This window comes from Lepisma saccharinum, chromosome 12 (assembly GCF_977018435.1).
Source record: "Lepisma saccharinum chromosome 12, izLepSacc3.1, whole genome shotgun sequence".
NCBI classification, from domain to species: domain Eukaryota; kingdom Metazoa; phylum Arthropoda; class Insecta; order Zygentoma; family Lepismatidae; genus Lepisma; species Lepisma saccharinum.
Genome location: NC_139240.1, coordinates 31,780,254 through 31,805,255, shown reverse-complemented (window position 1 = coordinate 31,805,255; position 25,002 = coordinate 31,780,254). Strand labels below are relative to the sequence as shown.

The 25,002-nt window shown below is 38.0% G+C and overlaps 1 protein-coding gene across 1 annotated transcript in view; it reads left to right on the top strand.

Annotated features, from left to right (window-relative positions):
• The window catches only part of LOC145996618 (uncharacterized), a 44,186-nt gene extending 21,254 nt beyond the window's left edge, over window positions 1–22,932 (top strand). The window contains exon 4 of the mRNA XM_083133201.1: window positions 20,700–22,932. Coding sequence (XP_082989327.1) covers window positions 20,700–22,709 — 2,010 coding nt within the window. The 3' untranslated portion in view covers window positions 22,710–22,932. The remainder of the gene's footprint in view (window positions 1–20,699) is intronic.
• The last annotated feature ends 2,070 nt before the right edge of the window (window positions 22,933–25,002 follow it).

The window sequence follows — 25,002 nt, the reverse complement described above, 5'->3', positions numbered from 1 at the left end:
AAATATTCATGGTGGTTGCGGTAAACGCGGTTTAAAATTACTTACGTGAAATTTAAAAGATTTTGTAATTCCGCGTTGCACAATTTAATGGTTCAATCCTATTAATTTCGAAGATCCACTGTCTTCATTCACAAAAGGGTACGGCGTTTGAAGCGGAGATGGTACCGCGTCAGTACTTCTAACTTAAAATATTTTTTACAGTCTTGTAGCCGAATTTTAGTGTTTTTTAATGATAGTTAGCCAAATATCAGCTGCCATATTTATTTACAGTTTATTGATAATGACATTATTTACGGTTTAACATCAAGGGAAATTTAAGTGTGTCCTTCAGATGACATATTACATTTACTTTCGTATGAGCTTCACCCCATCAGTACATATATTTTGTTTCCTTTATTTCCATTCTTAGAGCCTAATAAACAACATTAAATGATTACGAGATTAATGTACTTTTGCAGAAATTGATTCTGATATCTACAAATTTCTTGTGTACATTATTCTGTAATTTTATTTAAAGTGATTTCAATAAGTGATTTTTTAAAATAGAATTCCCCAATTTAAATCTTGATTAAAATCAAACCACCTTGCTTAATAGAAAGCTAGCTTCTGGGCAGCGAATGACACTTTTACTTCACAACATTAGATCTTGCCCTTTCACGTTCAAAAAGGAGATTACTGAGTCTGCTAAATTTGGGCTGAATCATACCATTCTACACTACCTTCCAGAAGTTTTTCCTAAGTTTCAATTTTGAGAAAGATAGTTCATTTTCCGTGGTTGTTACTTAAAGAGTAGGAAACAAACATAAGGTGGTAGAGGATGCAGAGAACACTGGAAGCTAGTGTAGAGCTATCAAGGAGAAGAAACTTTGCCAAAGCACTTAATTTTAGTTTTCAGCACATTCCTGAAACATAAAATTGATCAGGAAATTCAGAAGATAAATCATCTTCGTGCCCGTTACAGAGGGCAATAGTTGCATCTGATGTTGTAGGAAGGAACAAAGAACTGCTAATATTATCCATGCTCTTCTTCAGTTGAAAACAAGGGAATCATTTAAATGTCCCAAACCTTGCTCTGTGGCAGTTGGAGGTTCTTTATCATTAACATATTAAAATCAGGTAGACTATGCAAGATCACGAGACAGAAGAAAAGCCAAGAAAAAGCGCTTTTTATTCAAGAAAAGAATAAATGGATAAAAATGCCCAAGCAATTTTTGCGTTAATGTTTCACATGAGAAATGAGATAAGAATTTTGACTCTTTAGGCTTAGGACTCCCACCCACCTCTATGTTATCTCTAATTTGACGTATTCATTCAAATTATAACGTTGAACTAGAATACAAAATCAGATTAAAATAAAAGGTTTTAATTTTTTTGCCAACAAAAATTAGCCTTTTCAATTTTTCTTACTTCCACTTATGACGTTTTTCGTATCAACCTCATGGGACGCGAGGCCCAGGGTGGTCGCCCACTTTGCCCACACCTTGGTACGCCAATTGTTATTCAACTTCAAGGCACCTGCACCTAGCAGAAATTCAAATATTTCCATGCGTAGTGAAACATAATGGCCCTTGGCAACACTGACAGTAGTGCTCGCGACTGACTGCTGGAACTACATCGAGTCTCACGTGACTTCGTAGGACCTGGGTATAGAGAAAAACCTGGCAGGCATGAAGCTTGCTTGCACGATGTCGAACACCTGGGCTTGATGTGCATGTTGCATATTATTGTAGCTGCGCCTCCGGGTCTTGTGCAGGCCTTTGAATGCACAGTGAAAACCGTTCTGTTCCCTACACTAATGTTTCGTCTCCCAATATGATCAAATGCTTACTCATTTATCTCCAGTGACATGCTCAAGGGAGGGTTGCTGGTCTGATATCTCCATTTGACCAAGTATTCATTATTTATATATATATATATATATAAGACAGGAAAAGATGGCAAAATGAGAACTGACCACCAAAAATAGCATGCATAACCCATGTCCCTTCCGAAAATCCTGGGTGCGCCACTCTTTACCTCCAACACACGACACATTATGTAAAATCAACTCACCAGAAGTTTTTATCATTTCGTATTGGAGACTTATGTAACATGCATTCTTCCTGCAGGTTTGGATGTTATCCTTTAGGGTGCTGTCACGTACTTTTGCACCTAACCTTAACAAAGCCTGAACTTTCCATCCTTGTGACTTTGATCTTCAAAACAGGAAGATTTCAGACCAAAGGGGCATGTGATACATGTCGTTTGGAATGAGCCAGTCAACAGCAACGTTTCACACCATAGCGACACAAAAGGCCGCACAAACCTACGTTCGACTTACACGAAATTTAGTCCGGCCACAAGTAAATCATCACTCAAAACTTTGATTTTCAGTTGATCTGTGTATCTTATTTATTTTTTAATTAATAAACCACTTCAATACCGGGTACTGCTGAAATATTCACTTTAGAGAGGGAGAGAGACCGTCGATCTGTTCGGGCCTCAACCCAAACTAGCACTACACTGAGGCTCCGGAATTTCCGCTGTCGTCAATGTCTTCAGCTTTTGGCCTTGTTGTTGTTGATGTTGTATTTTAAGTCCACTTTATGCACTGTAAGGCTAATCGAGACTGGACCTAGAGTTTAAAATGGAATCCGAACCACTATGAGCCTCCACCTGGTATCAAACCCGAGACCCCTTGATTACAAGGCGACGATGCTTCCACCGCGCCATCAGGGATGCCCAGCTTTTGGCCTGAACTGGAACTAGTAGTAGACTTCAGTACTTTACGGTATTTAGTCCTTTTCATTTTCAAATCACTAGATCTTATAAAGCTACCAATGGACACTGTCTGATCACTAATTGACTGTATGAACTTTCACACTTACCTCTAAAGTCTCATTAACTGATTTTGTTGTACAGATCAACCTAATTTTATCTAGCGTAAACAGAAAAATTTTCTGAAGGTGCGCTGAAGCCCCTTGATTCCCACCTTGGATACATGCTATTAACAATAACAAGGCTATAGAACATTCTCCATCTTGCCTCGGTAATTATTTATCTTCTTAAATTATTGTCACATTATTCAAGAAGCCAAAAGTCTAATTATATCGAGAGTCGAAGAGCTATATGAAAGCGGCTGACCTTGAACAAGCCTCGATGAGCAGTAGCAAAAGGAGGAAGTACAAACTGACGTGGAGAACACGTGATGTCGTTCTTTTGTTTTTCGAGCGGTAAGAATCGGTTTGGTTTTCGTTGTGACTGTGTTGTTTCTTCAGATCACAAAAATTTGTCAATATACGTGTGCAAGATTGCTACAGAAACACCTTTGCGTCATGTGCTACACAAACAAACGCAAGATATGGTGTACAAAGTGTATCAGTTCTTCCAAAGTGAATCTTGCAGTGCAGACAGTGCCTCGTGTAATCAGGGAGCAGTGTTGCCAAATGTCAGGAGTGTACAGCAGCTGCATGTGGGATAGGTCTGCGTACAGTTCAGACGATTGCGAAGGAAGCCAGGTCGTCGATCGGTGATACAGGGTCGGTTTCTTTTCGCTCGCCTGACAAACGTCGTAATCGGCAAAAGAATGTTACGCACTTGGACGATTTTGATAAAGATGTATTGCGTAATATTATATTTGATATGTACGCAAATGGCGAATTTCCTGCTGCAGTGAAACTTAGGGCTAAATTGAAGGAAGCTATTGGGTTTGCAGGCAGTACGTGGTCAGTGTTAAAAATTTTGAAAAACATGGGTTTCAGATATAGGAAAGGCAACGACGGGAGGATATTTTTAATGGAGAGGGCTGATGTTGTAGCTGCGAGAGTGATCTTCCTCAGAACCATGCACGAAATCAGGAAAGCTGGTATTGCAAATATATACTATTTAGATGAAACCTGGGTCAACCAGAATCACACGAAGACGATCTGCTGGAGAATGAGTGATGGTTCTGGTGGGTTAAAGGTGCCATTAGGAAAAGGTGCTCGTCTTATAGTGTGTCATGCTGGTTCAGCTACTACAGGTTTTGTGCCCCAAAGTAAATTGGTTTTCCACTCCAAAACAAATAGTACTGACTATCATTCAGAAATTACGTCTGCCTAGGGTTACCAGATCGCTGTAAGGGAAATGTAGGACATTAAGTCAAAATGTAGGACACAAAAGATTCTCAAGAAATAATACATATTTCTATAGAACTCGTTATAAAGTAGTTGTAAAATGACACTTTTCAGTTTTAAAAAAATGAATTCTTAATGAATTTTTAAATGCAAAATTTGAAAACTTGCAATCATACTAATCAATACATGATTTAAATGATACTTCTCAGAGAAGACATTTTTTATCAAAATTTCATGTTTAGTTAAACTATATTTATATTCGAGTGGACAGTCGAACTCTTTGAAATTATAGGGACCAGTACCAAACATTTTACAGACTTTATGAAAAAAATAATTTCTCTCGTGAGTCTGTTGTGTTGATTGTAATGAAAGAACTCGCTGAACATTTGAATTATGTCCTGTAATGGCAAACAAATATTCAGCAATTACCGTAATTTAAAATGGTTCCAGAAGCTTCATCTTGGGTAGTTTTTAGATCAATAACAGGGTATCTACCAAGATAACATCCAGAATTCTTGACTTTTCTGGACTTTTCTAGACCTTTTTTTCCATTTTTCTTAACTTTTATTTATTCGACCCCTACTTAGGTAAAGTTGGAAATTAGTAATTAAGAAAATAAATATTTATTTAATGAAAACCCCCTACCAAAGGGCCAGTTAAGATAAAAACTGAAGCTGAATTTAAGAAGAGAATTAGATCTGCTTTCTCGTATTAATGTATCCCGAACTGTGTTTGGCAGCAAGCGAGGCTTTGGCATCTAGACTCACAGCCAGTATAATCTTATGTGGGGCTTGTATCGGTTGTCCTTATATGTTTGTGATTATCCCTTTATCCATCTTATCGTAAAACCATTCATCCTCATCTTCGCGATTAGCCAAAGAGACAGAAAAAGTGAGGTAAAATAAACTAAATCAACCAATCAGTCATTATGATAGCAAGAATCTTGACCACAAGAATAATTTGTTGCCTTTTTATTGACTTTCTTGACCTACTTGTTGATTTCTTTACTTTTTCTTGACTTCCATGACTTTCTTGACTGGCAGACACCCTGAATAACTTTGTTCTCTATACCCCTGATTTACAATCAAATTATATTGAATATTGAATAAGAATGGGCAAAACCTTGTTCCATCAGTATAAACCGTAATGCAAGAAATTCTGCTGAGGCATTGAACAGTGATGTTATCAGAAAGTGGTCCCAAAACTTTGTTCATTAATTGCTTCCGTTTTCCCGCTTGTTTAATAGCATGACAAACTTTTTCTTTCTTTTTGGGCAATGACTGGATCAAAATAAATTTCACTATTGAGTTTGGAAGTGCAGTTCATAGACTTGTAACTTGCATGATTTTTTTCTGTTACGTATTTTCCTAATTAATATTATGTGATGCTCAAAATGTAGGACATTTATGATATTTTTCAAATTCCTCCCGGATGCCGGACATAAAGCTAAAATGTAGGACATGTCCGGGAAAAAACAGACGTCTGGTAACCCTACATCTGCCATGTTTCGAAAGTGGTTTCACGAGCAGTTCTTGCCGTTTCTCGCTCCTGAATCCGTGATTGTAATGGGCAATGCGAGCATACATTCCTTGCAAGTGGATAAAATGCCTTGTTCAAACACAAGGAAGGTGGATATGATGGTATGGCTTTGTAAGAAGAACATTCCCTACACAAGCACGCAAACCCAAGCAGAATTGTTGCAGTAGGTGAAACATCATACATCAACTCGCAAAAGTTGCGAAATCGATATAAGGGCAAGAGGATATGGTGACAAAATTGTTCATCTCCCACCTTAGCATTGTCAGTACAACCCGAACAACAACTGGAAAATTTCCTGGAAGGTGGGGAGGGGGTCAAGGCCCCTGTACGCCACCTTGGATACATGCTATTATCAATAACAGGGTTACAGAACATTCTCTGTCTTGCCTTGATTATTTCTCTTATTAAATTATTGTTGCATTATTTTATTTCACACCACAATAAACGAAAAACCTCATTTTATGTAGTGTAAACCAAAAATTTTCAGAGGGGCTCGAGCCCACTAAGCTCCCCTCTTGGATACGTGCCTGAACCAAATTATAAATAATAACTAGACCTCGGATTTTTAGGTTCTAAAAAATGTGCTTTCAGGTTTCTAAAATAGGCTCTAAAAATCGGAAAATAGGTTCTAAAAATCCTGAAATAGGTTCTAAAAACCTTAAATTAGGTTCTAAAAACCTTAAATTAGGCTTGAAAAATCCTGAAATAGGTTGCAAAAAGACTTAATTTGGTACAAAATTCCTGAAAATACTGATTAGATACAATCGTTAAAAACAAAATTTCACAAGAACAGTAATAACCAAATATTAATTTTCTAAACAAATTTTTATTTCTTTATATCATTTTCAAAATTATCTACAAATTATTATAATACTAGACTTGTGCTGTTAGAAAAAGTTACTTGCTGATATGAAAAATGAATTAAGTACAGTGTGTCCGAGAAAAAATATACCAATAAAGAATTTAAATAGCTCAACAATCGTAAACGACAGAAATGTCAAATAACGTTTATTTGGAAGAGAAAATCATATTTTTTTTTTAACCAAAGAACAAGAAAAAAATTTCACCTTAGTAGATCTCAATGTGTGCTCCTTTGGTGGCGTGACAAACATCAAGGCGGTACTCAACCTCCATCCAAGTGTTCTTCAACATTTGATGAGTGACGGAGCCACATGCATCGATAACACAGTGCAACAAATTTGAACTTTGTGTTGCCGCAAGATGAAAGAAGGTGTTCTTTACTAAATCAAATACGCTGATTACGAAAATGAAATCAGAAATATTCCATCACGTACCAATTTTTCTGGGAAAGATATGCTACATGTACCACTTAGCCTATATGTCATATACCAGGTGGTTATAATTAAAGTGACGGTGTTCAGAGTGGAACAGCACGGGCTGTAATGAGAGTAGCAGTCTGAAACTTCGTAGATATGATAATGAAGCAATGCGCTCGCGAATTATGCAAAAAAAAAAAAAAAAAGTTCCAATTCTCGCCACCAGGGTAAAAAATGGCGCTGTAAGCAGTCAAAACGTGGAATTTTCCGTAACTCTGACGTCAAAGTCGGTGACATTGCCTAACCATTGTGTGAGCTCCCTGGTTGTTGTTGGTGACGCTTGTTGCTTTTTTTTCCCTTTAGTGATGTGAATGTTCGCCGAACATTAAAAGTTTGATTTTTCCCGTGTAAAAAGCAATGGCTATTGCGAAGAAAGACCGTGCACTGCTAGTGAAGTTGTTTTACCAGAATGGGAGCAATAGTAACGCTGCACTGCGGAAATATCGCCAACAGAAAGGGCTGAGAAGAGGGCCCATGTCAATTAATGGGCTGAAGAAGATGATGAAGAAATTCGAGGAAACAGGTGAATTGGGTGTTGCACCAGGGAGAGGAAGGCGGCCCATCCCCGTGGAAGTTGTGGACGAAGTTGCTGTAGCTGTAGCTGACCGTGCAGCACATGCCTCAACTTCTGCAACCAGTGCTAGAGCTGTGGCACGTGAATTGTCACTCCCCTGGTCAACAGTTCGCAAGGTATTGCGGTGCATTTTACACTGATATCCCTACAAGATTCAAATTGTGCACCAATTGAAACCCCAAGATATTCCACAACGCCGTGAGTTTGCCCATCGGTTTTTGGCACGCATGGAAGTGGATGACATGTGGCCGGGGAATATTCTGTGGACTGACGAGGCGCATTTTACTCTGGTAGGTACAGTGAATACTCAGAACTGTCGCATATGGGGTTCCACTCGTCCACATGTTGTGCAGGAACAACCATTGCACTCAGTTTACGTGACTGCATGGTGTGGGTTCACTAGCTCCTTCATTCTTGGTCCGTTTTTCTTTGAGGAGATGACACCTCGAGGGCCTGTTAGGTGTACAGTGACATCTGCACGTTATAGGGACCTCCTTGTGCAACACGTGATTCCAGCTTTGCAAGAACGGAACTGTGAACACACCACCATTTTCATGCAAGATAGGGCAACACCACATGTCGCTCGCCACGTGAAAGATTTGCTGCGAGAAACCTTCACTAATGACCGCATCATCTCTAGGCAGTTTCCAGATGATTGGCCTTCCAGATCCCCCGACCTTAATCCATGTGACTTCTGGCTGTGGGGATATTTAAAAGATCGTGTCTATCAGGGACATGTCCGGTCTCTGCCTGATCTGAAAGCTAGCATACAAAGACATGTCGCTCAGATTTCACCAGACATGCTGCGAGCAACTGTCGATCATGCCGTGTTACGAATGCAGCATGTTGCTGAATTGGGAGGCCATATTGAACAGTTCTTGTAACCATAGTTCCTAATAAACATGCCAGAATCATTGTTCTCGTGTGTTTGATCTTTCCTGCCTATTTCCTGTAACTATACCACGATTTGACTGCTTACAGCGCCATTTTTTACCCTGGTGGCGAGAATTGGAACTATTTTTTTTTTTTTTTTGCATAATTCGCGAGCGCATTGCTTCATTAGCATATCTACGAAGTTTCAGACTGCTACTCTCATTACAGCCCGTGCTATACCACTCTGAACACCGTCACTTTAATTATAACCACCTTGTAGTAAGCAATATATTGTAATTCAGGAGAAACAAAGTAGTAACTTTCGCGACTCTTGGAATCGACTCCATTACAGTACAGGAGGAACCTGTAGCTGTATAAAATACAGATAATGGAACAAAATTAATTGTTTGTATTAAAAAACATAAAAAAAGGAAAAAAGAAAAAAGAAAAAAAAAAGAAAGCTGCAAAAAGCTTGATATGTATTTATAAGTTAGAAACATGTCCTGGAAACTTTCCGTTTGTGGGTGGATGGTGAAACTTCTTGTAGGAGTGTCCAGCAGTAATCTGCCAAAAGGTTTGGTAACCATCTTCACTTATATCGTCTTTCCATGGCAGCGATATCTTGATGAAATCACTCACCATGTTCGTCACTCACATCTCCGAGATTAGACGGGAAGAAATCCTAATGAGAATGCAGGAAATGTATTTTGAAAGACATGTTGCGCCCCATAGCCTTGTAACAGTCCAGCATGTGTTCCGTCAGTTGCCTGTAATTGTCAGACCTGACGTTACCCAAGAAATTGTTGCATACATTTTTGAAGGCAAGCCAAGCTGCCTTCTCAGTATCTTGTCAGAAACCTCTTCAAAGGTTACGTCATTCATCAAGTCACGAATCTGAGGACCAATTAAAAATACTTCTTTGCAGTACTAATCGCAGGAAATTTGGACAGTAAAAATTTAAAACCCTGCCATCTTTGTCCATTGCTTTCAAAAAATTCTTCATGAAGCCCAATTTCAGATGGAGCTGTGGTAACAGCACACTGTCCTTGTCAACAACGGGTTCATGTCAACTCTGCCTGCGACAATGGCTGTGGTTGGGGCTGTGATATAGATGGCGTGTAATCAAGATCTTCGTGATCTATTGGTTGGTCACTACCATGGTCCGTTTCATCTTCCAGTGTCCATTCCGTTGGTGGTTTTGGAACTGGGAGAGAATCGGAATGCGGAACTGGGTGCACTGCAGATTCCAAATTTGGATATGAAACTGTGTGTTTTGATTTACTTGAGATTCCAGTTAGTTTCATTAAACAAAAGTAACAATCTGTTATGTGGTCTCTCGGTTCTGTGCACTGTCCTATGCACTGTCGAGCCCTAGTAACAGGCTGTGCTGATAAGTGCCGTGACAACAATAACATGCAGTCGTGTGCTGATAAAATTGTGTTTCCAGAGCAAAGTTTAGGTGATACCGAAAAACGTTTTTCACTATCGTCATCAGGGCACTGAACTCCATAGGAATCACATGTTTTTGTTCTGCGGCAATTTTCATTGTCACACAGTGTAATTCTTTCACGGACATCATTGAGGTCTTGCACAGGTGTTTGATAAACCATAGTCTTCAAATAACCCCAAAGGAAAAAGTCCAAAGGAGTCAAGTCTGGTGACCGTGGTGGCCATTTAATGGGTCCACCCCTCCCGTTCCATTTACCAGCGAAATTGTTATTAAGGAAGTTAGTAACACAATGGGCATAATGTGGGGGGGGGGGGCATCCTGCTGAAACATGTACCCATGAGGTATACGAGGTACAGTATACTGTTGCAACATTTGCAGGTAACTTGCACCTGTAACTGTAGCTTCCTCAAAGAAAAGGCCCAATTACGGAATCTCGTGTCAAACCACACCACACATTCAACTTGGGGCTGTCGCGTTCATGGTCTACAACTGCATGGGGATTCTGCTCAACCCATATTCTACAGTTATGCCTATGCACTTTTCCGGAAATGTGGAAGGGAGCCTCATCTGAAAATGGTACGCGTGTCAGGAATTCATTGTCATCATCAATGCATGATAGCACTTCACTAGCATAATCAAACCTAGCGGGTGTATCATGCACTTTAGTTTCTGAACAAGCTGTAACTTCTAGGCTCTAAGCCTTAACCTTTTATGTACGATATCATGCACAGTAGAACGTGGAATTTGAAGTTGAGAACTAGCACGTCTCACAGATTTACGCGGGCTTCTCTGGAAATCTTCCTGAACTGCAACCACTTTATCCTCACTCACACGCTTCCGACCACTACCTTTCTTCCTCAACAAAGACCCTGTTTCCAGCAATTGTTTATGCCATTTAACAATCTAATGACATTCTGGTGCTTCCTGTCCATATTGTTGCCGGAATCTTCTTTGTACCGTTACAGGAGACTTCAATTCTGCAAACCAAAAGCAGCACTCAACTTTGTGACGAACAGTAAACAGTGTCATTGTACAGACTACCCACGAACAAAGCTGCGCATGCGCTTAAGTATGTTACGATTTTTTCCCTTCTGGTGGTAAAAAAAATTCCTTTCTTCCCTCTTCCAAATAAACGTTATTTGATATTTCTATCGTTAACGATTGTTGAGTTATTTAAATTCTTTATTGGTATATTTTTTCTCGGACACACTGTATATATAATTTGCTGCACAATATCAGGGTGGCTATTCACTTGGAAATCTGGGAATTACACTTGAATTATTGGCACCGAAAATTGTGTGAATTATTGGCTCTAGAAATGATTCATGAATTTTGGCAAGACATGAAATAAGGTACAAACGGGGGTTTTCTCTATTCCATTTTTTTCTCCGTAGACGTGAAAAATTGCAACTTTTATTGATCTATATCCCATTAAATAAATTTATACATGTTTATAAATGCCCTGAGGCAAGTTTCTCTCAGTTTAGCTTTCATTTCATTCATTTTTTTAGAATGAAAAAGAAAGCTACACAGAAAATAAAACAAAATTTTCTCAATCCGTTTACTTTGTTAGTGTCTTTTACAGAACAATCTATCTAACAAACGGAAGATTATTACAAAATAATGTATCTTGAAGTTGATTAGGTAAATTTTTTGTTACATTGGAATCATACAAACCCTTTATGTCGTCAATATTTTTGTGTATGGAAGGGAGGCTGAGAGTCTGTAATACGTAAGGTTGGAATAGAGAAAACATCTGCTTGCATCCTTGAATTTTTGGAAAGTTCGCCTTGTAAACCAGGTATTATACTTGAGTTTTATCATGGTCCTAGTGACCACCATGAATCTTTTTGCGTTATCCACACTCAAACTACACCTTTTGTCTGTGAGGATCATTTCATGTGCTGAAAATTATCTTTGAACAGAAACATAGTCAGTAGTGCAAATTTAAATGCTGAAACATTACTTCGCAAGGTGTGAATGCCAAAAAGGACCAAACTGACACGAGACTGTGCAAGGCCACACAGATCAGAAGTTTGCACTTGAGACTGTGCAGGCAGTAGAGACGATTGGGTACCAAAACTCAGAATGGGGGGGGGGGCAAGGACAGTTTACTTTATCTTAGTAGGTGAGGCTTAGCATACAGAGTCTATAGTCTGCAGGTAACAGTGACGTCAGATATATTTTGTTTTGTTTAAAGTTTTGATAAACATCATATACTTGGAGGGAGGGAAATCGACAGAAAACACGTTTCAAACACACCAGTCATTGAATTATTTCGCCACCAAACCTAGTAAATATAAAAATCCTGTAAAACCTAAAAAAAAGGTTTAATTTAGGCACATAAACCTAAAATAGGTTCTAACAAGCAAAATAAGTTATTTTAAGGACTATAAAACTTAGTCAGTGGCCTCCCCCATGGCGCAGTGGTAGCGTCATTGCTTTGTAATCAAGGGGTCCCGGGTTCGATACCCGGTGGAGGCACAAGTGGTTCGGATCCCACTTTAAACTGTAGGTCCAGTCCCGATTAGCCTTACTGTGCATAAAGTGGACTTAAAACAGCAACTCAAACCAATCAAACCAAACCTTACTGTGCATAAAGTGGACTTAAAACACCAACTCAAACCAAATAAAACTTAGTCAGTTGTTTCGTTTTTTTATGAAACGCCGATATAACTTGTTATTTCTTATTTACCTGCAAAGGAAGAAATAGGTTAAAAACCTAAAATCCGACGTCTAATAATAAAATTTTCAAAAATAATCAAAATTCTAATTTGGCCAGATCTTTTTAGAGTAGTTATCAAAGGCTGTGTTCTAATAGTAGATATTGCTAAATAATATTTAAATTATTATTGTTTCTTATGAAATGAAAATTTCCTTGCTGAAATTACTGAAAATTTCATAGTTTTGTGGTTATAACCTGTTAAGTGTACCTTATGAGAGAGAGAGTACACTTTGTATAAACACTTGTGACTTTAGTATCAGGAATATCACATACTCTTTAGTACTAAGATAATAAATTTGGATATGATCAGTTTTGTTCTTATCAAGAAGATTGTGTAATACGAGCCACAGTGGTTAGTCGGTAGGACATCTTGACTGCCACGTGGGAGACCCAAGTTAGATTCCCGGTGGTTGATCTAAGGTCGGAATTCTTCTGGCCTTATCCCCACATACAGCTGCTCTGGGGTTCACCCAGCCTGAAATGGGGATCTGAAGGGTAAAAGTGGCCGGAGCATGGTGCTGATGACATCACCTCTAAAATGACAGAGATCGAAAATGTGTGTGGCCCTACCCCCACATCTCCTAAATGTGCTTTCATGGCGTGGGGAACTTTTTAATATGCGAAGTATAAAGATAGTTTCAGAACTTTAAATATATTCACGAATTTGGAAATTAGATGTATGCTGTCAATGATTTCAATCATTGTATCCAAGCACATCCTGATTTGAAATGTGCCGTCATGACATTGCATTTTTTTCACTTTAACTAAATAAAATACATAGAAACAGAGCATTAAAAAACCTGAAAAATTATTACCTAAACCTCTTCTAATTCTTTACATTGAATGAAAAACTAATAATATTTTTTGAAAGTGGTTACAAAAGAAAGAGGTCTTTTCTTATCAACTGGGGGGGGGGGGCATAAAAGGAGGAGGCAATGTTCACCAGTATACATTTTATTGTGTTTCTGTGTATTTTATCTCTTGGAAACATAAATGAAAATTAATTACGATTAACCTTGAAGCTTTCCTGATTGTGGATGATGGTGGTACGAGGGTGGTTCAGCATGCTCCGCCCCTGACATAGAAGGAACCCTCGGAGGAAAACCAAATCACTGTCACTTTTCAACATAGTCCCCTGCAACATGAACACACTTTTCCAATCGGCCTTCCGGTGCTTTGATCCCAGCAGAAAAAAAAATATTTTGGTTGGTCCTGCAACCAAGCATTCACAACATCCATAACCTCGGAATCACTGGCAAAATATTTTCCACAAAGGTGTTTCTTCATGTTCGGGAACAGGTGGAAGTCACTGGGAGCCAGATCTGGAGAATAAGAGGCATGAGGGACAATTTCGAACCCTGCTGCATGCATTGCAGCCACCGCAACTTGGGAGGTGTGGGCGGGAGCATTGTCACAATGGAACAACACACCACGGGCGAACATTCCGCGGCGTTTCTCCTTGATGGCAGTACGTAATTCTTCAATTAGGGTTGCAAAATAAACACCTGTGATTGTCTTTCCCCGTTGGAGATAATCTATCAAAATCATTCCTTCTGCATTCCAGAACACAGATGCCATCACTTTGTCCTTTGATGGTTGAACCTTGAATTTCTTTGGGGTGGAGAATGGGGGTGTTTCCATTGCATGCTTTGGCGTTTACTTCCGGGATCGAAGTGGTGAACCCACGTTTCATCCATTATAACAAATCTCTTCAGAAACTTTGGCTTGTCAGCCTTTATTGTCCGCAACAGGTTCTGACTTGTCACACGACGTGTCCTCTTTTGGTTGACCGTCAGCATTCTCGGGACCCAACGTGTAGAGATTTTTTTCATTAACAAATGATTATGAATAATTGAATGCACACTGCCAGTTGAGATGCCACATGTGTCTGCTATATGGCGGACAGTCACTCGCCGGCCTGCCGAAATCATGTCATGCACTTTTGTAATCATTTCTGCTGTGGTCACCGTTGCAGAGGAGCCACCACCATGCTCATCTTCACAGGTCTGCCCACCACATTTAAATTCACGGCACCATCTCTTCACTAGATCATATGAAAGGCTAGAGTCTCCAAGAGTTCCCACCATATCTGCATGGATGTCTTTCGGTGTTAGATTTTTCTTGAGTAAATATTTTATCACTGCTCGGACCTCAGATTTTTCCATTGTTTCGCATGTGGCTACACTTCTTACTGATCATCAACGTGTAAGAAAAAGAGAAATTGTTGTAAATTCTTGAAACTTTGTGGATATTAGTCTAAAGAATGAACAATGTTACATATAAAATTACAGGTCTCTACTATCACTGGAAACGGGTCAGGGGCGGAGCATGCTGAACCACCCTCGTATTTTCTTGAGATACTGATCATGAGAGTTTTGAATGGGTCAGTCCATGTCAAATCAACCAAGGTCTGAACCTTGACGTCTCAGAAATTGATAATTTTTGGTGCAGTGGCAGTATCAGTAAAGTTGACGAAAACTGCCAAATTTCAGATTTTTTCGTCTCTTAGTTTTTGAGTTATTGACTTTCAAAGCAAAAATCCCAAAATTTGATGACATTTTGAAATCTTTAAACAGCTGTAGACCAAAAAAGTTTTGGGGTGTAAGGGGTGACCTTCCACATAGTACACCCAAATGTCAACCTCACTTCCACATTAGTGCACCCTGGACTGAAGACTAACGAGGCTCTGGCAACTGGCCCCATGGCCAGTATAATTTTGTTTGTATTGTCCTGTTCTTTCGTCCTTATGTGTGCTGAGTGCCCCTTTACAGCCTCAGCTTTTAACAGAAGTCAGAACATTTTAAATTTTTTAGTTGCGCAACGTTAGAGTTGTTATTTGTAATGGTAAGGGGCTGGCCCCTGTATAATGTGACGGGAGCAAAATAGCCTAAGTGCTGACGCTCCCAAAATTTTAAATTCAATTCAATTCAATTCAACCAAAAAAGTTTTTTTTGGAAATCTCAAGCACATTATTTTATATATATATATATATATATATATATATATATGTATGTATGTATGTATGTATGTATGTATGTATGTATGTATGTTTTGAAGACATCAATTTACTGTTTGTGTGCAAAATTTCATAATGTGACGGCAATGGGTTCCTATAGAAATTATTATTTTTTGTATTGTAATGTGTGCGAAATTTGCAAAATTTGTTGATGTTTATATTAAAACCATAACTTAAGTGGTTGATGTTAAAGTCTTCGTATTAGTCTATTTTATAATTTTCGGACTACAAATAATGTAAGAGTTTGTAATATTTATCACTTTTAATAACAATGTATTGGTCAGTGGCGCAACCAAAGGGGCCAAAGGGCATTCCCCCCCAAATCTTGGTCGGAAATAGGAGGGCAAACATTGACAGCCAAGTGTACATACAGGAGACAATTACCGCCCACAACTTCAAATTTTATGCAAATGAAAATACTTTTCGTAAAATTTTGTTGCTCGCTTCATTCGCAATGCCTGCTTTTCTTGGTCTTACCAAGTTCAGAACCATAGCTACGGAACGGCGGGAGACGGCCCTGAGCACCAAACGATCTAAATGAAAAAAGTTGTAAAATTGATTGATTTGTGTTTTTTTTTTAAGTCTACTTTATGCACAGAAAGACTAATTAAGACTTGGCCTATACCATAAAGTGGGTTCCGAACCACTATGTGTCTCCACTGGGTATCGAACCCGAGACCCCTTGGTCACAACATGACGATGTTACCACTACACCATCGAGGAGAGACAAAAGTTGTAAATGATATAATGCAATGGCCTTCCCTGAAATTATTTGCACCCTATTAATATTGATTTCACTGTAATGCATTGTAAATCACCAAACAGAGAAATAAGACTTGTCTTAATCCATTTTTGTTTTAAATACATGAACAATTGTTTTGAGGAAAGGGAGCGTGCACATTTGAGAGACAATTTATGTAATTTTTGGTGTTGGTTTATTGTGAGATGGATGAATTGGTTGTGTAATGTATTTAAATAATATATGTGCATATATGTGAAACATATATCGTGCATGAAAGTTGTGGTAATGTAAAAAAGAATTATATTTGGAATGCATTTATGAAGCATTTTCTGTCTTTCAAAAATAGTTTACGTGCTTGTTTTCAGTTATTAATGTGAAATTGAACGTGTTAAAAAAAATAATTCAAATAGTTTGTTCGAGCACAAATGCTTTAGCACAAACTTCTACCCCCTTTTTGCGTAATTTACATGGATAATAACATTTCCGATACTACCACTACTAATAGTAATAATGTTTGTCCTGGGTTCGAATCCTGGCTTGGGCATGGATGTTTGTGAGTATCTTTTCATCATGCCATCACTCATCCCCATCTTCGCAAATTAGCCAAAAGTGGCACAAGAAGGGAAGTAAAATAAAGCAAATCAATTATAATAATAATGTTATAATAACATTATTATTATTATTAAAATTATTATTATTGGTACATTTATCCTGGTACTTGCCCCCCCCCCCCCCCCCGGCCAGACAAAATTCGTGGTTGCACCTCTGGTATTGGTACATATTTTATAAAAATAGAACATGGTATATAACAACCTTAATATATAAAGGTATGATATTATAATTTGAGGAGCTTTCAAACCGAAGTGACACGAAACAAGTGAAGCGACACATTTTGCTTGTCATTTGCATGTTGCTTAGACTAGGTCTTTTTTCAATAAAGTGCATCATCTCCTTTCGGTCTTTTGTTTACGCATGCATAGCAAGTGCTTACTTAGAGACTGGAGGGACCTGTGTTGCTTGTTGTTTGTCACTTCGGTGTGAATCCTTGCTGTCGCTTGTCACCTGTTACTTGTTGTTTTGGTCTGAGATCCCCTTTACAGGTATTTGAAGAATAAAGTATTTATTTCATGCCTCTTAACACAACATAATGATTGATGAGAGAGAAAATATGTGAAGTATTCCAGTCAGTTTTACGAGTCATAACAGAAAAGGAAAAGACTCTAAAGAGGAATAACTAGCTGTATACGAAGACTTCAACATCAACTACTCAATTTAAGTTATGTTTTTAACATGGAAGTCAACAAATTTAGCAAATTTCACACACATTACAATACAAAAAATTAATTTCCGTAGAAACCCATTACCGCCCCATTATGAAATTTTGCACACAAATAGTCAATTGATGTCTTCAAAACATATATTGTTCTCAAAAAAATAAGAAAGTGTTTTTGAGATTTTCAAAAAACTTTTTTTTTAGTTTCTTAAAAATTGCAAAATTCAAATACCACATTCATGCTTCATTTCAAATTAAAGCTCATTAAAAGCAGGACAGAATGACGCCAATTTGAGCTCTCTATGTCAAATAGTTTTTGATCTACAGCTGTTTAAAGATTTCAAAATGTGTCAAATTTTGGGGTTTATGTTTTTTTGAAAGTCAATAACTCAAAAATTAAGAGCCCAAAAAATCAGAAATTTGGCAGTTTTTGTCGTCTTGATAGGTACAATGTATAAACAAAAAATCTGATTCCTAAAAGTACAAAAATATTTTTTATCAGTTGATTTGACAAGGAATGAGCCGATTAGAATTCTGTGGGCTAACATCACTCTCAACTTTGGTGATTAACCTTCAGTCGATTTAGCCTCACACATGTGTAGCTTCTCTGCATAGGAACTTTTCAAGTGCATGCTTTTCAAACTTGTCGAGATGCACAAAAAAATCATAGCTTGAGAACTAATTGTCGAGGAGAGATGATTTATTTAATGACAGGGCTTTTAGTAGATGTCAAATGTGCACCTAAAACGGTATTTAGGATCCCACTGTGGCCACCACAAAAGACTAGAGTGGATGAAAAAATGTATGTGTAAGAGTTGTTTGATAAATAAGTGGACTAGGCCTGTGGTTTCAGTGTATGTAGAAATAAGGAAAACCCGATTGTGTTTATTGATACACTTGTCTGTTGGGCATGTTACATGCACATTGTTAGTCACCTGTTTTATTTGCAGGGTAGACATTCGACCCTCAAATGGGAATGAGTGCACGGATATATTCCTCCAGATGTGCGCAACAGTGTGTGATTCAGTTCTTGTGTGCTGAAGGTATGCAGCCAGCAGAGATTGTTCGCTGGTTTAATGCGGTGTGCAGGGTCGAAGCTTTGCAGCAAACTGCAGTATTTAATTGGTGCAAGGAATTCCGAGAAGAGAGCGGATCGCACACCGTTGAGCACATCGTTTGAGAGTCGAACATCTACCTGTGAATAAAACAGATGAATGAATATGGAGTTTCTCCGATGGCACAGTGGGAGCGTCGTCCCCTTGTAATCAAGGGGTCCCGGTTTCGATACCTGGTGGAGGCACAAGTGGTTCGGATTCCACTTTAAACTATAGGTCTAGTCCCGATTAGACTTACTGTGCATAAAATGGACTTAAAACACCAAATCAATCAATCAATCAAAACAGATGAATGTGCATGTAACATGCGCAATAGACAATTGTATTAATAAACACAATCAGGTTTTCCTTATTTCTACATTCACCAAAACCACAGGCCCAGTCCACTTATATATCAAACAACCCTTATAGCAATGGCACATTACTACAACCATGCAAAGTTTCATTGAATATAGGCTGATACTACCGAGGAAGGGGGAAGTAATAAAAATTTATAAGATCACCAGTGTTGCCAGTTTTAGTGTTGGTCATATGGATGCTGGATCAATCAAATTTGCAGGGAAGCAGTACAAAGGATCACTCTTTGAGGGCACATACTGTCCATCCTCAAATTTTGAAAGAAAAAAATGAAATTATGTAACATTTTAGAAAATAGTAATTTTCAGGAAATTTTGAAAATCGTATTTTTACCCTGGTCATACATTGCTAACATCTTCCTTTTCTCTTTGACCCATTATTACATGTAAAAGTGAAATATGTATCCAAAAAGAGGTGGCTGAAAAGTTATACTGCATTTTATAACATCTGTCTCATAATACTGTAAGGGAGAACAAAGACATTTTCAAATTTACTTGTTAATAATAGTAACAATAGATATATATTGTTTTGTAATTCAAGTGTGTCATACTCTCATATGTAAAGAAATGAAGAAAGAAAGAACTAAAATATCATGTGTAGTTTTCAAGAAATGGCATGTTAATTGTTGCCACGTGGAGCTGGTAAACGTTGCTACCACTTGCCAGCTAAAGGTTAGTTAATTCCTGAAAATGAAAGTGATGTTAACTCTCAAAACCTTGATAGTCTATCAGGAAATCATGTGGCTATTACCCCAAGAGAATGTCTTCCATCAATCTTACAATGGTTCTCTTTGTGAGTATGAAATAAGGTTTTGGTGCAACAACATGACAAGCCAGATCCAATAAATCCAAATCCAAAAAAATGCTTGCTTCTGAAAATTTTAGATATTAGACACACAATAGTATGACAAGCTACAAATGATTTTGTTGCGTATTTACTTGATTTGAAGACAATGAATTATCACCTGATGGTCAATAGTCAATGTCCTTGTCACTATTGTCAATAAAGGAAATAGAATTATCACTAGAATTAGGCAATGAAATGTCAAAATTTAACAATTTCTTCTTGGTATTATTATTTGAAGTAGGTTTATGCTTAATACTTTACATTGATTCTGTAACTATAAAAACAGCTTTTTGCCTTACATGAATTAATGTACAGTTATGCTATTTGTTTTTAAATATACATAATATGGATTATTACAAATTTATATAATTGAAAAGCATAAGAAATAGAAGGAAATAACATTTGCAACTATGTTATGTAAAGGAGGCAATATGGTAGATGAGGTGCGGTGTCAGTATTCATACATTAATGTCCTAATTTGTTGTTTAAATTTTAACACCTTTTTCATGTTGTCATCTTTCACCGTGGCTTGTCATGTTCTTCTTGTGAAAGAGAGGGAAAATTATTTGGGCAACAACATGACAGTATGTCTCTAGAAATTTATAGAAATAACATCTTAAATAGTTGGATATGGTAGCAACACGCCACTTGGACCAAAAATATAAGATTTTTGCCAAAAGTGCGGCATGTCATATAGTTGCACCAAACCCTTCAAATGTAAGAATCTACTTATCCTGAATTACTCTGTTTCATTACAGATGGTGAAGGAGTTCAAGAAGGATCTGAAGAGGAAGAGAAATGTGTTAAGTTATGTAAGATACTATGTGTGGCTCTCAAAACCGACAGAACATTCTCATACGAAGGACGTAGCAGAGCGGGGTGCTAGATTGCACCCTAAGTTGGTCAGCGAGATCCATAATCTTGTCGAGGCAAATGTCCGTTCTGTAGACGTCATCAAGTTCCATCTCCAACTGTTGGTCGAATCCATGTTCTCTAACAGTGAGACGAAACCGGAAGCAACAAACACATGCTTCTACCCGACAAATGAAACCATCTACAGCCATATTTATGGGTTTTTGGGGAGGAAAAACAGGACTAAAATTGGGCAGGATGCATTGGGTGTGGTGGTTAAGAAGTGGAAGTCCATTTCGCCAGATGATCATATCCTCTTTCGTCCTTTTCACAACAACCCTGTGAAGGGCGAAAGTAGAAATACTTTCCTCTTCTGTCACCAAACCGTTTGGCAGCAGCAGATTTTAGCACGTTACGGTAATAATCTCTGTCTCCTGGACTCTGTGTCTAAAACAACTGTCCCATTGTATTTCCTTACGGTGAAAACCAATATTGACTATTGTGTAGTTGGAACTTTTGCGATTGAAGGTAAATCCAGGGAAGGCATTGCCGAAGCTCTGACGATTTTTTTCTCATGGAACACTCAGTGGGAACCGAAGTACTTCATGACTGATCGGTCTAATGCTGAAATAAGGGCTGTAGAAGGCGTGTTTCCGGCATGTAAAGTTTATATAAGTGAATATCAGCGTGAGCGGGCATGGAGCCAATGGTTGGAAGATGCAGGAATTGTAGGGTCAGTGAGTGATGATTTGAAGCAACTGTGGTACAAGCTAGCACATGCCACAACAGAAATTGAGTACCATGAGTATTCTGAAGCCATGTTCGCGAATGACAGTTGGAAAATATCTAAAAGGGTGCACGAGTATTTCCGTGGTCAGTGGTTGCGTATCGCTCGACGTTGGATCGATGCCTTCAGCGATCCGGACTACTTGTTCATGTTACGAGTAAACAACGGCATTGAGATGCAGAATAATCTTTTGACGCAACTGCTTTTGGGCGATCAGCTGGACAAACCATTCACCGAAGTGCTCACCATGGTCGTGGAACAACTCGTGCCGGAATCATTCAGGCAGTATACTTCACAAAATGGAAGGCTTGGCCCAGATTTTGTGGTCGACTATACGAATGTGCCTGCATTTTTGGAAAACCGGCCGTACCATTTTGTGAAGCATGTTATGGAGAGGCTGTCCCAGGCAGAGTCATTCATGGGGAAGATATCGCACATTTCAGATGGTGTGTTTTGCATTGAAAGCGAAGCAGATACACAAGATTCATACGTTGTCATTAGCTTTCAACCAGTAAGTTGTACCTGCAATGATTTCTTGTTGTGGAATTTCCCATGCAAACATTTCTGTGTCATATTTTTGTACGTGTCAGGGTGGACATTTGATAGTTTGCCCGACAGTTACAAAAATAGTGTTTTTCTTATGGTGGACACGGAAACCGATGGTGCGTTTCCTCTCGTGGAGACCATCATCACTGAAAGTGACCTAGAGAATGGAGAAGGAGAGAACGAATCCCTTCTTTCGTATAGTAGTGTGCAGGAAGAAAAGTGTTCCGAGGATGTGAAAAGTTTTATTGAAGTGAAAGATGCTGAGAGTAAGAACAGCCCCAGGGCAGTGAGGAAGAGGAAAGCATGCTCCAAGGTCGCTGTAAGCCCTGACAGTGAGGACGCGATATGCCTTGATGAGAGGACTGTGATATTGAAACAGGTGTCAGTACGTGAGAAGTTACAGGAAGCCATCAAATTATCATATCTGTGCCAAGACGTTAAAGTTTTGGACGAATATGGTGAAATCTTGGGGAAAAGTAATGTGAAGTTGAAGGCGGCAGCTAGAACTCGAGTTTCATTCTCGGCCAGGGCTTTGCAAAGTAGGAGACGTAAAGGTGTACCACGGAAGATAAAATGTGCATAATATGTACATTTCTAATTATTTGTGCTTGTGGTGAACTCACTCTCTCTCTTGTGATATTTCTAAGAGGGCAGTTTTATGCACTTATAGAATTGTTAGAATACTTTGTATGCAGTATCAATAGATCAGTTTGTGTCAATCATGAAATGAATGTACATTGATTACTATAAATTACTATAGAATTTTCAAATAAATGGAAAAATATTTTTGTGCCCTTTTTATGTCTGGAACTATTATTCTTTATATTAACAAGGGCTCCAAACAATGATTTGAGAGTAATGTCTTCTATCTGGAAAGGCACTATTTGTTTTTAATATTGTAAATAGCACATTCCTGAATATCATCACAAATTTCTAGCAACATAACATCAAAAGGCTCAGTGAAGGTGAAAAGGAAACCAGTAAGATAAAGAATTTGGTAGGGATGGGCCAACATGAAATTTGCCGATGCCGATAACTGATATTCTACCAATCTGATATAAAATTCCAAATGGTTCTTGAAGAACCTGAATGGTTGGTTCATTGACCTCCTTAATAAATGTGTTTTGAGGTGACTGCAGGACATGGAAACTTATGGCAGAATGTTGCACTAAATTATAAGATATTTACAGATATATCAGATCGGTAATTTCACCAATATCCCTATATCAGTCAATATCAATAGAGTACCGATTAATCTGTCCCATCCCTAGAACTTTGTAACATTTTAAATATATTGAGAGAAATTTTCAGATTTTGCAAGTCATACAATAAAAACCTAACACACCTGATCATCTGTAAAAGTACAAGTGCTGATATTAATTTAGAAACCAGTGAATACAAGGCTTTAGAATTCTAAGAAAATAAATTTAAATGACAATGAATTTGCAAACATTTATTTCCCCTGGGTACCAGCAGTCAAGAAAATACAATCAAGACAGTAATGTATAATGATAAATGAAAAAATATTTGGTATAAATAAATAGGATGTGGTATCTGTGAGATGTTTTCTGGGTTCAAGTTCCGATTGTTTAATTTTGAATTTATCATGATGGACAGCCATTTTCTTACATGGTTCAATTTCTAATTACTATGTCTCTTAACACATACTTCAGTGTATTTTTGATTACTTACTGCACATTTGGTTGGGAACGATTTTTCCCTTCCTTATACTTCTATATGATTTTTTGTTTGCAAGCAGATATTTGTTTACTGTTGTCTTGGATATAAACTTCTGGTGATAGCTACTTTACATGCATGGAGTGCGAAAGGTATTTTGTCACTAAAGTCTTTCATTGTTACATTAGTTAGGTCAGGTTTAGTGCTCTTAGGATTAATAAAATATCCCTTAATCCTTTTGTTGTTAGGTTAGGTGAATCAGGTTTAGGGCTGTTGGCATTGAAATAATGTATTTAAACACCTGAGCACGTAATACAAGGTGGCCAACTTCAAATGACGACTGAAAGATTGAGTGCTTGTAGCAACATATATGGTCATGAAATAAAAATATTCATATAGGCATTTAATATTGTGTATAATATAGACAATACAGACACGAGTGCACTTTGAAAATAACATCCTTGAAATGTCCTCCTTTTGCTTGGATGCACTGTTCGAGGTGATGCAGGATGATGCACGTCTCGACATGTCCTGTGGAATAGCACATATTTCATGGCAACTGACAGTTCACTACATTACCCGTGGCTCCCCATTGTCTAACCCACCTCAGAATATTGTGGGTCTTTGGAACAGGTGCATGGTGATCTTCAATGTTCCGTCACAGTGCCCGGTGCCTCTTTGGATGAAGGCTTCCACCGCTGGAATCCACATCTGCACATACTATTAACTGCCTGACTCCCCATTGGCACTTATCACTTTCTTGTTGCAATTTTTGGGTTGTGTTTTGTTGATATTAGGATTAATGCATATGTTAATAAATTTTACTACATATGTATGTATTATTTTTTGTTATAATTGTTACAATTTGTTATGTAAAAAAGTTTTTTTGTTTACCATTAGTCAAAATGTAGCAAGCAATACTTAAAAACTCACCCCTGATGCCCCTATGCAACTGTCAATTTCTGTTCAGCTGACCTTCTCTTTATTGCTTATAAGATAACATGTGAGATGAATATTCTAAAAACTTGGTTACATGTATTCTGAGTCTCATGTTTAGCTAAAATGTAGTGGCCTTCTTACATACATATTTCAATACATGGATTGCCCTAATAACCTCATCTGGAAAATTTTGGTTCTTGGTTTGGAAAACCTAGAAAAGTCAGGGAATTTAGTTACAAAATACAGTCCTCAAAAAAAGT